This window comes from Morus notabilis, unplaced genomic scaffold (genome assembly GCF_000414095.1).
Source record: "Morus notabilis unplaced genomic scaffold, ASM41409v2 Scaffold329, whole genome shotgun sequence".
Taxonomy (NCBI): Eukaryota; Viridiplantae; Streptophyta; class Magnoliopsida; order Rosales; family Moraceae; genus Morus; species Morus notabilis.
Genome location: NW_010358084.1, coordinates 566,398 through 581,730, shown reverse-complemented (window position 1 = coordinate 581,730; position 15,333 = coordinate 566,398). Strand labels below are relative to the sequence as shown.

Below are 15,333 nucleotides of genomic sequence, written 5' to 3'. Positions count from 1 at the left end.
ATCATCTTGAACTAGCCAAATAATCACTTTCTTTCTTTTCAACTTTTTGTCTTTTTCAATCTTATCGTTTTATTTCAATCCAATCTTATTTGTTAATTACTTTTGAGTCCACTTCCGCAAAACTGTTTTTACAGGAAAATTGTCATTTTCGTACTCTATATTATATTAAAATATGAGTTTAATATTTTTTATTTTTAATAATTTTATATCAATATATTGACATTTTAGAATTTTTTTTAATATCTCATGGTAATTTTTGAGACACAAAAAAATAAAATTATCATTGTTATTAAATATAAAAAAAATTTTTTAAAAAATCTTAAATCTGTAACTAAACACATAAATTTCATTATGTCCTAAATATAAAATAAAAGTCTTGATTGCGTGTTTAAGATTTTTTAAAAAGCTTTTTTATATATTTAATAATAATGATAAGTTTATCTTTTTATGTCTTAAAAATTGTCTTAAGATACTAAAAGAAAATTTTTTAAAAAGTCAAGATACCGACATAAAATTATTAAAAATAAAAGACATTAAACTCGTATATTCATATAACATAGTACGAAAGTGAAATTTTCACGCTTTTTATATGGAGCAAAATTGATTCAATTCGGGATAAAATTTGATAACCTATACTTCCACTGTATCGGCCCTATTTATAATTTTTGTGCGAGTGAACATTAATATTGAAGTTGATTCCAAAATCCAATCATTTTTCTCAATTAACCCAATATCATGTAAAATGGATATATAAATGAAAAAACAATGAAATGATCAAGAAAGCAAAAAAAAAAATATATATATATATATATATATAACAAAATAAATAAATAAATCCGATCATATTTTCTCCAACCGATTTTGTGGCCCACATAAGAAAGCTATGGATTATTTGATAGTGGTTTCAAAAATAGTTTTGCTACAAGTATAAATATAGAAATGAAATTTTTTTTATTATGGTGCCGGGTCTTTTTTTTTTTGGCTCTGTGTTTGCTTATTTTTCTAAGAGGTTATTGTTTTGAGTATTAGAAAAAAAAAAAATGAAAATCTTGTTTGGGTATGTTTTTGAGAATGTGTATTTAGCCATAACATTAGAAGGTGAAAACGAAAATGTGAAAATATCTTTTAACCATTTTCTCTTTTATTAACAAAAGCTGTTCGTATTTTTTTTTTCGGTCTCATTTTCATAACAATATTTGCAACAAAACACGGTTTAGGAAACGTTTTCGCTTTCATGTTATAAAGAAAAAAAAAAAAAAAAAAAAAAAAAAAACCTTAATGGCACCCACGTGATTCTTGCCCTCGTAGGTACTATTGTACTAGCCAGTGTTGTAAATATCATGATAAATACCATATGTTTATATGCATACGTCCAGTTTAGGTTGATAGTCGATATAGGCCTGGTCTTGTCATGTCTAAGAAAAATGTTGCCCTTTCACACCTGCTTCAAGTGGTCCAACTCCACAATATTTAATTACTACACTCTCAAAAGAGTTTAGACAAGAACGGAACCCACAACATGATTGGAATCTAATTCATCATCGAATCGTTCACTTCGCAGATTTAAATTTTTAATTTAAGTTGAAATGTGACATTTTCTGAGAGTTTTTTACTGTAGTAAAAAATTTTGATGTGACATTTTTTTGAAAGTTTTTTACTATAAAAACCTAAAACTAAAAACTCAAATCGGTGAAATAAACGAGACTTTGATTTACTAAACTATCAAAAGAGTTTAGACAAGAGCGGAACCCACAACATGATTGGAATCTAATTCATGATCGAGTTTTTTTTAATACCCTAAAAAAAATATGGGTGTATTTATGGTAGGAATCATTATATTTCTCCACCAGTAGAAATTGAATTTTAACCGTTAGATTAGTTTTTTAATTGTTTAGTATGTAGAATGAGCAGTTAATTTTGTACCGCGCGTTATAAATATACGATGTGAATGTGATTTGACAAATAAAAACAATATTTTTTAACAATGGAGCAAAATAACGTTTTTACAATAAAGCTTCCCATAAAAATATAAAAAGGTTTAGACTATTGTACATTTATTATTAAAAAAAAAGGTAATGTGAAAGAGATGATTGCAAGGTTTCCTTTGGCATTCTACGAGTCCTTATAAAGAATCCCTTTGAAAATTTATCTTTCAATCAATGGTGTGTACAGAGTAGACCAAGAGCCCATTTGCCATTACTTTTAGAGGTTGTTTTTAGCATTTTTTTAATAAACTACGGTAAGTTAAGGTGTTTGACAAAACTTATTTTTGTTCGGACAGCTTATAAAAACTGATGCATTACAGCAGAATTTAAGAAGCATGTCAGGAATTATTTTTCTACAGCAGCTTTTGCTTACATTATCAAAGTTTACTAAAATGACCATAATAATAAAACTTAATTCTCAATCAACTCATTTTATTTCTTCCAAATCAAATTAAAGAGTAATTTTATTTTAAATTTTTATTTGAAAATCAAAAATCTTTAATAAATATATTATGCTAAATTTAATAATATATTTTTATTATAATGTTGCAAATTTGAAAAATAATTTACCTTCAGTTCTTACGTTATTTAATTTCTTTATAGATATATAATTTATCTCCTTGAATAAAACTAATTTATTTTTTAGAGATATTTTAATTGATAAAATGAAGATTAAATTTTTTTTAGTATTGTAGTGTATAAATATTGTGAATATTGACTATAAACATAGAGATAAACTAATTATAAGTATGTGTGTTAAAGTATGTCTATTTTAATCATTATACATCATTATATCAATATTTTGTACATAGTTTATGTCTATTTTAATCATTATACATATTTATATCAATTTTATACATAATTTACCAAACACTTAAATTTTTATTTTTTGTATCTCATGTGATGAGCGAATGATGATTCACTCAAAATGGGTGAATGACCATTTATTTGAATGATCATTTATTTTTTATAAATCTAACTAAACATCATATTTAAATTCTATTCCTTTAATTTTCACCTAAGCAAACGCATCCTTAGGAGTTAGGAAGATGAATAGTTGGAAAGAGAAAAGAGAAAAAAAAAAAAAAAAAAAAAAAAAAAAAAAAAAAAGCCATTGAGGTAGTCAGGGAGACAGGTTTATGTACAATAAAAGAAGAGTAAATAATGTCGTTCAAAAAATTGTTTCTGACGTTTAATTGACTGTGCTTTGTCTTTTCACTCTTTATTTAATTTTATGTGGATTATTTTTTTCTTTTAAGGTTTTTTTATAACAGGGTTTCATTATTGATGAAGTCAGTTTTTAACCGTTAAATTTAGTTAAAATCACATTAAATTAAAAAAATATATAATTTTAATGCATATTTAACAACTGAAAATAGAAAAATAATAGTTTATTTTTTTTGTCCTAGGAGAATAACTCTCTTTTTTTTTAATGATTTTATTATTTTCTGTGTTATCAATTTCTTTTACGCTTTGTGTGCGTGTGTTTTTTTTTTCTCCATGCCTGTTTGTTTTAGTTCTTGTCGTTCTTAAGGCTTTTTGTCAAGTTTTGCTGTCTTTTTGTTTCATCGTTAAAATTTTCCCTCTTTTTTGTCGCTTTTTGGGTTTTTGTCGTTGTTAACTAGCATATTGTCGTGGTTCGTTTTAGTTTCTGTTGTTTTATTTTTTGTTGTCGTTTTAGTGTTGTTGTCTTTCTTGTCGTTTTAGGGCAGTGGACGGTAGTCGTTTTATGTTATCGTCGACTTTATGTTTTATTGTCGTTCTATTGTCGGCATTTGTTGGACAGTTGTCGTTATTTAGCTAAAGTCGGTCATCGCTTCGTTGTCGTTTGTGGATGTTGTCGTTTTTTCAGTTATTGTCATTTTTAAAATGTCGTGTTTTGTTCGTATTCTGGGTTATCCGGCCCAGATTTCCACATTGTCAGCCCAAAATATCGGACCGAGATCACACCTGAAGAACTGGGCCTTCCGATCTCGGTCCATTTCCATTCCTTTCCTCCGCCATTTTCAACCTTCGAGCTCGCCTCTTTCCCTCCCATGGCTCCTCCGCGAATTCTCCTCTGCGGCGACGTCTTAGGCCGCCTCAACCAGCTCTTCAAACGAGTCGCTTCGGTATATCTCTCTCTCTCTCTCTAGGTTTTTCAACTCCCATTTCCGTTTCTTCAATCTCAACTGAGTTAACTCGTTCCAGGTCAATAAATCGGCTGGTCCATTCGACGCCCTACTATGCGTGGGCCAGTTCTTCCCGGACTCGCCGGACCGGCTCGCCGAGTTCGCGGACTACCTCGAAGGCCGGTCCGAAATCCCTCTCCCAACTTACTTCATCGGCGACTATGGCATCGCCGCTGCTAAATTCCTTTTAGCCGCTTCGAAGGACCCAGCGAACCAGGGATTCAAGATGGACGGCTTGAAGATTCGCGAGAATCTCTTCTGGTTGAAAGGCAGTGGCAAGTTTACACTCCACGGTATGCTCTTTATCAGTTTGTTTGGTTACTGAGAAAAATTATTTTGAAGTGAAAACTTAGCACCAGTGCAACATTTTTGTTAATGTAATTATTAGCCTATAACTAGATGACGTTTCGTTGGCAACAAATTACCACTTTTTGGTACTTGTAAGATTGAGAAACTAACTTGTTTTTATAGGATAGAATAAGTCTGGTTGAAAGAATTTATAGTGGCGTGGTTGCTTGTAATAGTGAATTATGAGTCTTTTTAAGCCATGAAGATATATGCGTGAACCAATTGGATTGCGCTGATTTAGTACACTGCAATTTTGTATAGGATTATGTGTGGCGTATTTATCTGGTAGGAATTCTGCGGATGGCCAACAGTTTGGGACGTATAGTCAGGATGATGTTGATGCATTGCGCGCAATTGCGGAGGAACCTGGACTTGTTGATTTATTTCTTACATATCCTTCAATTTTGTTAAGAAAAAGAAAATTAGTACTTCGTTTTGTGTTCGATGCTTTATGTTGCTTTCTGGATGATTTGGTATGTGATTTTTCTTTTTGTGACTGCCTTAATTGATAATCACTAACGAATGGCCAAGTGGGGTCACAAATAGAGCATCAACTTCTGGCCTTCCACCTGGGGTATCAGAATCTTCAAGTAGTGATTCCACAGTAGCAGAGTTAGTTGCAGAGATCAAGCCGCGGTATGGGACTGCATGGAAATTGAGTGTGCATGAATGTCGAGTTTATCCCATTTTCATTCTTCTTATGTATTTATGATCACGTTTTATGTTTTACTAACTGCTTTCGGGCTTGTGTAGTCAGCCTAGCATTAGCTCTTTATGCCAGTATGAGTTGTAACTTGTAAGTTATTCTTCTGATCAAAGTTTGGTTGGTGTTCTAGCTATCACATTGCAGGCACCAAAGGTGTGTTCTATGACCGTGAACCTTACTCCAATGTCGATGCTGTGTATGTGACCCGCTTCTTGGGTCTGGCACCTGTTGGAAATAAGGATAAACAGGTTTGTTCATTCATCAAATTTCGCTTCTTGAAATGCGACTTTAGTTTTGATTTTTTTTTTTCACTACTTGTGTTGCCTTTATAGTTATTCTTATATTCTTGCCTTTCTCAGATTCAACCTTTTTTGTTACTTTATTAATGACTTTTTTTTTTTTTTTTAACGCTGCCTTTTCAGAAATTTATTCATGCAATTTCTCCCACTCCAGCATCAATGATGTCTGCTTCTGACATTAGTGCGAAGCCAGCAGGCACTACCTTATCTCCATACACAGTACAGGAAATGGTAGATGGAAGAGAAGCTGCAAAGAGATCCAACGATGGTGTTTCTGATTCACAGTACTGGAGATATGATGTCTCACAAAAACGACAGAAACATGGAGCCATAGATGGTAATAAGCTTTGTTTTAAATTTGTTTCCTCTGGCTCTTGTCCACGAGGGGAAAAATGTCACTTTCAACATGATGTGGATGCGAGGGAACAATCTATGAGGGGTGTTTGTTTTGATTTTCTCAACAAGGGAAAATGTGAAAGGGGTCCAGATTGCAACTTCAAGCACAGCTTACAAGATGAAGGTGAGGGATATTCTCACAGGAGACGTGGATCTGAAAATGCTTCAACTGACAGGTTGTTTTATTATCAACATGCTATTTTTCCGTAGATTTCAATTTTAGTTTGGTTCATGATGTTTTTGTTATTCCTGTGATTACTTTGTTTGCAAACCATCAACTATGTTCACTTTCTCAATGATCTAATGTATAAAAATATGGAGTCCACACTAGTATGTTAACTGCGTATTGTGTAATGGACTTTTAGATCGAAAGAATGCTGGTTTTGTCTCTCAAGCCCCAATGTAGAGTCGCATTTGATCATCAGTATAGGAGAAAATTTCTACTGTGCATTGCCTAAAGGTCCACTCGTACAAGACCACGTGTTGGTAATTCCTGTGGAGCATTTGCCTAATACCCTCTCTCTACCACAAAAGTCTGAAATTGAGCTCGGTAGATTCCAGAATAGCCTCAGGAAGTATTATAAGAGCCAAGGGAAAGATGTTGTTTTCTTCGAGTGGGTGTCTAAAAGAAGTACTCATGCTAATCTCCAGGTAAAAGAATCTGCAAAGTTGGAAGCATCTCTATTAGATTTGGTGAATTTTAATTGTTATTTGTATAGCAAGCTGCATGAAGTGTGTGTTGACTGTGTGGCGGCATACACACACACACACACATGAAGTTATGTTTCTTATACTAAGTTTCTAGAAATTACCTTCAAATTGGATAGTCTTTAAGCGTCCTACGCTGTTTTAAGCATTTTACCTTTTGAATATTATCTTTTTTTATTTTTTTATTTTGCTTTTCTTGAAAATCTACTTGAGCCAAGGTTTGAGCTGATTAATCAGAAATGTTAAACAACACGTTGTATTCACACACACACACACACACACATATCAAGTCATGGTTTGTAAATTATTATTCAGATTTGTTCTCTAGTTATTTACTTAATTCCTGTTCAATTCTTTAGGCTATCCCTGTTCCATCATCCAAGGCAGCTGCTCTGCAAAATATATTTAATTTAGCTGCTGATAAGCTTGGCTTCAAATTTGCGATCAAGAAATGTAAGTGAATGGTGCCTAACTGCTGTTCTCATTGTGTGTCTGTGGCTTTCTCCAGTTAGTCTTATATCAATTTTAGGTCGGTTTTTTGTCATGTATCTTACCCATTATCCAAGTTTAGCAATGAGCATTTATTCCTTCTCAGTTAGCATCCTTCTGTCAATTTAGTCCAAAGCGAAAGTTTATTTTGGGGTATTGGTTTTGTGTAAGTCTGGAAATTCAGTAGTTCCTCTGTAAATTTATTTCAATTTATTTTTGATTGCAGTCAATAACAATTCTGATGGAAGAAATTATTTGAAGACTCAGTTTGACAAGAATTTTAGTTTCTTCTATATTGAACTCCCTGACGGTACCATTTTATCACATGTGGTGGAGGAAAACGAGAAATTCCCAGCTCAATTTGGGCGTGAGGTAAGCTATAATAACCTTATTTGATATTTTGGTGTTTAGTTTTGATTTCGACCTGGAATCTGTTGTGTAGATGTAATCATCTCTTTCCTTTTCCCCCTTGTAGATAAGAAATGAATGGTCTGGTTGTGAGCTGACACAAGTCTTCACAAGACAAAGTTGTGGCTTGTTTTGTATTCGTATATAAACATACGGAAATAAATTAATGTTCCGCTTTCGTCGCATATTACCATTTTATGCATGATCGATCACATGTATGATGACACAAGGAGGAGGTTTGTCCTTTTTTAAAGTACAAATCATTTGCATTACGAATAGTGGACCATATGTTTTCCTGTCTGTTCAGTAGCTGCCTCAAATGAAATATTTAGGTGGGTCCTGGCGAGATTCTTATATCTCGTAAGCTGTACCACAACGAAGTGTTTTGAAGTAATTCTAGCCACGTAATCAGATAATATGACCAGATAACCCAGTTCTGGGTGGTCACTACTTGTCTTTATTCTTAATCTTCACGAGCACCATAGTTCTTGCCCAAGTTTTGTGGACTTTTGTGATGACAAAAGATGAACGATGGTCATATCATAGTCACGTCCTCTCTCTCTCCCCCCTCTCCTTTTGTAGTAAAGTTCCTTTCCATTCAACTTTGAATTGCGAATGTTATTTTCCCTAGAAGTTAGACCCTAAACAATCAAGTTTAATAATAATTGCGTTGAAATGTTATTCACATGAAACCTTTGCAGGTTCTGGCAGGCTTGCTAAAGATAGCAGATAGAGCTGATTGGAGGAATTGTACTTATAGCAAAGAAGAAGAAACGAAAATGGTCACTGACTTCAAGAGTCAATTCCAAGAATTTGATTCAAACGGATGATTTTTCACGGAAGGTCTCATTTTGGTCCATATCATGCTTTTGCTTGATCGATTGATCTTTATCATTCAACATGCACCTAACTTCAGGCACTTTTTACCATTTGCCGGGTACCCATTGCTTAGTTTTTGGCAATGTTGCCTTTCGAAAATGCATGGGTATTAGGTAATATAGATGACACGCACTATTTGGATGACAACCATCCTGGTTGGTCTCAATTCTGAGTCTCCGACGCCCCTACACAAGCTCACAGAGTCACAGCAGTCTTTTTATCATCAATGGGGTTGCTCGTCTCCTGCGCGCCCTCTTTGCAAATTGCAATGTTTCTTTGCAGTGGTACAAGTAAAGCTAACGATGACACCAATAGAATGTTAAACTCAAATCCTTATTATTTGATCTTTGTGTTAAAATTTTTGCATTTTGAGTTCATTTTCTATAGATCTGTATAGTAGGCCTCGTAAGCTTGTGCCACCTAAAAAATCAGGCGAGAACTTTATTGCATTTTGGAGAGAGTGACTTTTATTAATGATATAAATATTGATTGATGTTGGAAGACAGCTTGCACTAACTAAACTAGGAACGTGCCTGATTGCTTAGAATTGCTGTGTGTGGATCTTCTTTGGTTTTATTGTTGTTAGATGTCAATAATTGAGTTGCACAATACGCTCATTAAAAATTCTTTATTGACATTTTTCGCTTTTCGAATTTTGCAATTGGAGAAAGGAAGAAAGGAGTGATTCAGTGGGGAAGAGCTGTGGGTCTCACTTGCATTCATCTAAAGGACGTCTCTTGACTCTTTTGAACAACCACTATTAGAACTATGGTACTAGACTTCCTTAAGGGCCGGCCCGCAAGAACTAGGCGGCCGCGGAGTCCGATCTCGGGGCGTGGACAATTGCTGTTAATTAGGTATTATCACTTTTGAAGTCTAATTATTCATATGTACCGCTTTGATACGAGAATTAGACCTATATTTTCTACAAAAAATAGTACGTGTGAAATTCAACTCTCTCGAAACAGCATTTCCTCTGATCTGCGGGGAAGAGGAAAGTTGTAAAGGTAAACGGTTCCTTGAGAGTTAGGTCAAGAGCCAACCTAACTCATGTGAAGAAATATATCCACCAAAGGATTTCGCTTTTCAGCCTTAACAAAGGGGAAACAAAGCAACACAAGGGATTGGATGAGTGAACTAAAACAAAAGCGGGACTGAGATTGTGGGGTAAAGTTTAGTTGCATATTGCACATGGTTGATAATAAAAAAAGAAAAAAGTGCTTGATACCAGTGGTCCTTTTGAAATGGTCCTTCAGTACTAGCCTACTCGTTGCTTCAATGGGTTTTTGTTGAAAAGGTTTCGGTTGGGAAAAGCTTATGTCTTGGGATGCTAATAGAAGCTTTGTTGAAATTTATCAATTATATATTTATATATAGATATATATATATATTTTTTCTTTTTACAATTAAAAGAAGGAAATTATTATTTTTGGTACGGCCTTGGTTTTTAAAAATATCATCCAAGAGCCTGAAAATCGCTTTTTAGGACATGGGTGGACGTTTAGTTCATGGATTCATAATTATAATTTAAAATCATTCTCGATTTACGTGTATTTTTTGTGTGAGAAAATAATGTAGCGAACCACGAACCATGATTTAGATAATATCACGAATACACCAACCAAACGCATCCGAAGTTTTTCTCGTTTGGTTCATAGATTAGAACCATGAGATTAGAATAATTTTTGATTTACGTGTGTTTTTTATGAGAGAAAATACTGTAGCGAATCATGAACTATGATTTGAATCAGAGAATGAATCTTCTAACAAAACGGGCTATTTCTGCTTTCAACCTAAAAATATAATTAAAAATCAAAACCAAAAAAGGAAAATTTCATATCTAAACCCCCCGAATTTGAACATTCTATATTCTAAAACACGACCTTTAAGGTACTAATGATAAATTTCGAACTACAAGACACCTCAATATTTCATATTCGAACTCCAAATTTGAACATTCTGGGGCTTGTTCGTTTGCACCTAAACTCAAAAAAAGTTTGAACTCAATTTACAACTTTATTTAAGTTCATGTTCTTTTGTAAAATTTGAGTTTGAACTTGAGTTTGAACTTGAATTTTAACTTGAGTTTGAGGTTAAAATATGAGTTCAAGTTTTCTCTTCAACTCAAGTTCCTAAACTCAAACTCAAGTTAATAAACAATATTTTTTCTATTCTTAAAAACACTATAACTTTTTCGTTTTAATTCTGATTAAGATGATTCTTTTTTTTATGTGTTCACAACGAAAAGATTAATAAAACTCCACCTATATACCCTATTAATATTTTCCATCATCATTGAGTTTTTATTAAAATACTATCTAAATACAAACTCAAGTTTTGACCCACCCAAATACAGACTAAAAAAGATTATCATCTCAAATCATAACTCAAATGTACACAACTAAATACAAACTCAAGTTGCAACTTCAACTAAAATTATAACTCAAACTCAACTCAAGATTTACACTCAAATCACTATAATTCAAAAATGTAACTGAACAAAGCCCTCTATGTTTTAAAACACGGCCTTGAGGTATTGAACGATAAATTTTGAGCTATAAGATACCTCAATAAGATTATTGAAACAAGCGAATATACCAATTTGATAAAGTCGAAAATGAAAGGGTCCTAAGGTGATGATTTTCCCTAAAAAGAAAAACAAATCCCAAAAGTAACAATGCGGGGAAGCAAAGAATTGAGGGAGAAGTGAGGAGTGTTGGGCAAGAATACCATGGATCACATGGGTTCCTATAAGCCTTGGGAATTTTCTATGACAATAATTCTCATTCTCAGAATGTGGGGCTTGTACCCCTAAATGTGAAGGCAAAGGAAATTTAAAAAAAAAAAAAGAAAAAAAAGAAAAAGGAAAATGTGGTGCAACTGGTGGGTACTCTCCACTCTCTTCTCTCTTGATTTCAAGTGATCCCCTAAATATCTTTTTCCTGGGCTTGGAATTTCAATGTGGGTCTACGACTTCATTCATTTCATTAATTCGAGTTTTGTTACAGTAAAAAGTTTTCAAAAATAGTCACATCTAATTTTTTTACTACAATAAAAAACTCACATAAAGTCACATATCAACTCAAATCAACAAACTAAACGGACCTTACATATGAAAATGTTGTATTTGTCTGCTAAAGATGGTGGTTGACGCAGGATCTACATATGAAGAAATTCATGGTAATCAATCTTAGAAATAAGAGAACCTGACTCTTATTTGGCCCACAAGAAAATGATGTCTTTCCTCTATTGATATATGTTTGTAAATAGTTGATCACGAAGGAAATAGTGTAAATTTGTCATGAAACGCGTGTGTATGTATAAAGAAAGTTGTCTTATGGGAAATGCTTGTTTTTGGCTTTATTAGGTAAGAATGTCAAAGGGAATGTTTTGCTATGTTCAACCAAGCAACAAATGAAAAGAACAAGTTTTAATAGCATAAAGATATACATATACATATATATAGTATGATATGTACACTATTGAGAGTGAGTGAGAGAGAAAGATGAAATCAAAAGGTTTGTCTGCCTTTAACTTCAAGCACTTTTCCTTACACTATTTTTCCTCCATTGCAGTTGTCATTATTACATGGTTAAAACAAGCATTATCTGTGCATGATGTGCAAGAGAAACAATTTCAAAGGCTTGTGAAGCATGGCGACAAGGCAGCTCCAAGTTGTGTTGTCGGTTTGTTTGATTCCAATATTGATGTTTTGAATTTATATGTTATTATATTACGGTGCATGATTAATGCACTTCGAGACACAAATGCCCTACACAATCAAAACACAGCCGCTACAGAATTTGGGTGGTAGGGGGTGGTAGTAACCCATTACTCTCTGTCTCCATTTTATGCAATTCTGAAAAATTGACAAAGTGCCGTTACATCAACGTGTTTAAAGAATACTCTTGGTATGGTACATGTGGGTTTTGTTTCGGTCCTCTCAAAATAAAAAAAAAAACGTAACATGATATTTATTCAACGGTACACTATAAAAGTCAATTGTCATTGTATTTATATCAAATAATATTTTTGACAAGTGAAGTTTGATTCCGAAGGGAGATTTTCTTTTTTTAGAATCCTATAGTAATAGTTTTTTTTTAAAAACCTAAAAAAAAAAAGGGAAAAAAAAAAAAAAAAAAAAAAAAAAAAAAGCCCCCACCGCCATTAGATAATCTCAAAATTAATAACAATTGAAATCCATTTATAATATAACAGTGATCGATGAAAATTCGAGGGTGTCCTATCAATAAAGTAATGTTTACACAGTATTTTCCCATGCATTTATCCACTGCAACTTTTGCTTAGCTTAATATAAGAATGACTTAGGTCCATTTAATTTATTAATTTAAATTTTTAATTTAAAATATAATTTTATATAAAATTTTTTTATTATAATAAAAAAGTTAAATATGATTATTTATGAGAATTTTTTACTGTAATAAAATTTAAATTTTAAATTAAATCAGTTTAAAGTAATTCAAAACAATCTTTCAATGGATAATAATGTCTTCAGATTTTGTAGTGGTAAGACTTAAAAGGACAAACCCCCCAAGGAAATCATTGAACAAAATGAAAAACGACTAGTCTAAATCAAATTTAATTTGAAAAGTAAAAGACTTGGAAAATCCACTTCAATGGACCCCGTAATAAATTCCTCAATTCATCCCAACCCTTCAAGGAAAAGTAAATAAAAGAATTAGTTGGCTTATTGTTGCAATTATCTATTAATCTTTTTTTATTTATTTTTTAACAATAGTTGTGCTATAATCAACTAAAAAAGTGACCCATCACATCCCTTTATGAATCTAATTGAAAAAGCGCCTCCAAAAATATCGTTGTGGGTCTGTCCTAAGATTGTTGTTTAATCCCAAAAACGTCCAAACCACTCATGAGTTTTTCTTTTTCCAATCAAATGGTTTTTTTTTTTTTTAAATAAAACACAATTAATAAATAAGTTAGCTCTAACTTGGAGTAGAATCTATCAAATGTAGAAACAACAATACAAATAAACAAAACTTGTATCACATTGGGGATGCTGATTGCCAAACTATCCCCCATTAGAATATACCTTGGTTAACCAAGGACCTTTTATTTGTCCTTTTAATTTGTCCTAACCAAGATCATGAAAGTAACAAAAGATGACGTGTCAAACTGAGAAATGGACACTTCATATGTGGTGGTCACCATCTCATGACTGGCTAGCCAACAGAAAAAACGAGTTTCAACAACAACAAAAAAAAAAAAGAAGTATAATAAAAAGTACGAAAGACACGTCCTTTTATCCAAAAAAAACTAAAAAAAAGACAACTCAAATTTTAATTTTATTTAAGTTCACGTTCTTTAAAGTTTCAATTTTATTTAATTTTACTCAATTTTATTCAAGTTCTAACTTCAACTCAAGTTATAACTCAAATTCAACTCAAAATCTACACTCAAGTTACACTCTAAAAGAACAAACCCAAAATTCCTGTGACATAATCTAAAAACGAGAAATGTTGTCACTTTCTGTATTCATAGTGCGTTTAGTTAGTGTATTCGTGTCATAATTTGAATTATAATTCGTAGTTTATTATAATATTTTTTCTCACAAAAAACACACGTAAATTAAAAATAATTATGAATCCATAAACTAAATTACACGTGAAATTTATTATTATTTTTAAAATATAAATATATTATTTTTTTATTTAAATGTCAAATAATAAATATAAAAAGTAATAAAAATAATGACGCTAATATTTTTTTAAAAAAAATATCAAATCAATCTAATAGAACTTGATGAAAATATGCAAATTTGAAAACTCTATTGTGTTTTTTCATGCTCTCTTGTATATTTTTCGAGAAAAAAAAAACGGAAAACGAGTAAGAAAATCTCTTCATAAAAAATTAAAAAGAAAAAAGGAAAGGAAAAGAAAACCAGGAAGAAAATGAGTCAACCAAACTTCCGTTAAATAAGCAACTAGAGTTTCAACTTCCAAGTTAAAAGTTTGGTTACACATCACTCAAATCCAACTTTCCCATTAAAATATTAGCCAGAATCTCTCTCTCTCTCTCTCTCTCTCTCTCTCTCTCTCTCTCTTCCTACCCCACCTGGCCACCCAACTACATCTCCAACTCTCTCTCTCTCTCTCTCTTGCTTGGTACTATGGGTCTGTTGTGTCAAGAGTGTACATAAAAAAATTTCTTATTTCCTTTTGTTTTTCCTTTTTTTTGGGCTTAGTTTGGCTGTGTCCAATTCCTCATGTCAGTGAAAACAGTTCTTCCTTCCATGGAGATCTCATGGCTCTGCATATCCCAGAGCTCAATAACTTCTCAAAAAGTGATTGCTTTCTTACATGTTTTCGGTTTTCTCACCAAACCCAGTTCTGGGTGTTTCAATAAACTCCATTCCAATTACTTGCCTCTCATTGTTTGTGGACCTTGTTTAATCTAACGTCCCTTTTGTTCTTTCTTCAAGTCATCAACTTTCTACTCCTAAAATAATTTATTCCTTGGTTGTTATCATTTCTTTTGCTTTATTTGTTTTATTGTTTAATTAATTTCTTCTCCATCATTGAGGAAGCCTGGGATTAGTGATATTGTTGTTGAGATTTGGTGTTTTATGGGATGGGGATGGTTATAATTCAGCTGGTCTATTGTCTTTGTCTCATTAGCTTTGTTTTGGCTCTCCAAAGATCTAAAGGTAAAGCTCTACATTCCCACATTTTTTTTTCTCAGCTGAATTCTCAGTTTGATATGGTTTAGAACTGTTGGATTAGTTTGTCAAAATTCATTGGGATTTGTAAAAGTTTTTGATTTAGCAACATTGTGATCTGGGTCTGTGAAATTTTGTGTTGCCGATATTATCTATGTGACCAGTAATATGGAGTACCTTGACACTTCCCATTTTTGCTGTAACAAGAGTTTTGGATTTAATTGGATCTGTATATATATATATATAT

General features: G+C 32.5%; 2 protein-coding genes across 6 annotated transcripts in view; both read left to right on the top strand.

The window, feature by feature from the left end:
• The first annotated feature begins 3,971 nt into the window (after positions 1-3,971).
• On the top strand, positions 3,972-9,430 carry LOC21409903 (zinc finger CCCH domain-containing protein 64). Of its 4 annotated transcripts, XR_002901608.1 has the most exons (12): positions 3,972-4,096; positions 4,176-4,449; positions 4,766-4,895; positions 5,021-5,140; positions 5,341-5,458; positions 5,633-6,081; positions 6,271-6,556; positions 6,973-7,066; positions 7,329-7,474; positions 8,212-8,673; positions 9,061-9,246; positions 9,358-9,430. XR_002901608.1 is itself a non-coding variant. In XM_024161400.1 (11 exons), the coding sequence occupies exons 1-10, from the start codon at positions 4,022-4,024 to the stop codon at positions 8,338-8,340; spliced, it is 1,821 nt and encodes a 606-aa protein (XP_024017168.1). In that variant the 5' UTR covers positions 3,972-4,021; the 3' UTR covers positions 8,341-8,353; positions 8,463-8,884. The 4 variants fall into 4 exon arrangements, 2 of the variants coding, with proteins under 2 accessions (XP_024017168.1, XP_024017167.1); XR_002901609.1 differs by lacking the exons at positions 9,061-9,246; positions 9,358-9,430 and adding an exon at positions 7,578-7,746 and having other exon boundaries at positions 8,212-8,279; XM_024161400.1 differs by lacking the exons at positions 9,061-9,246; positions 9,358-9,430 and having other exon boundaries at positions 8,212-8,353; positions 8,463-8,884.
• Positions 9,431-14,612: 5,182 nt separating this feature from the next.
• The window catches only part of LOC21409902 (receptor-like serine/threonine-protein kinase ALE2), a 7,065-nt gene continuing 6,344 nt past the window's right edge, over positions 14,613-15,333 (top strand). For both annotated transcript variants that reach the window (XM_024161366.1, XM_024161365.1), the window contains exon 1: positions 14,613-15,074. In XM_024161366.1, the coding sequence (XP_024017134.1) occupies positions 14,999-15,074 (76 nt within the window). In that variant the 5' untranslated portion in view covers positions 14,613-14,998. The remainder of the gene's footprint in view (positions 15,075-15,333) is intronic.

Bases quoted from the DNA above. Each gene is read 5' to 3' on its own strand.
- LOC21409903 (XM_024161400.1), top strand. From the start codon at position 4,022: ATGGCTCCTCCGCGAATTCTCCTCTGCGGCGACGTCTTAGGCCGCCTC. The intron at 5,459-5,632 runs GTTTGTTCATTC...CTGCCTTTTCAG, and splicing joins TTGGAAATAAGGATAAACAG to AAATTTATTCATGCAATTTC. The intron at 7,067-7,328 runs GTAAGTGAATGG...TTTTGATTGCAG, and splicing joins CAAATTTGCGATCAAGAAAT to TCAATAACAATTCTGATGGA.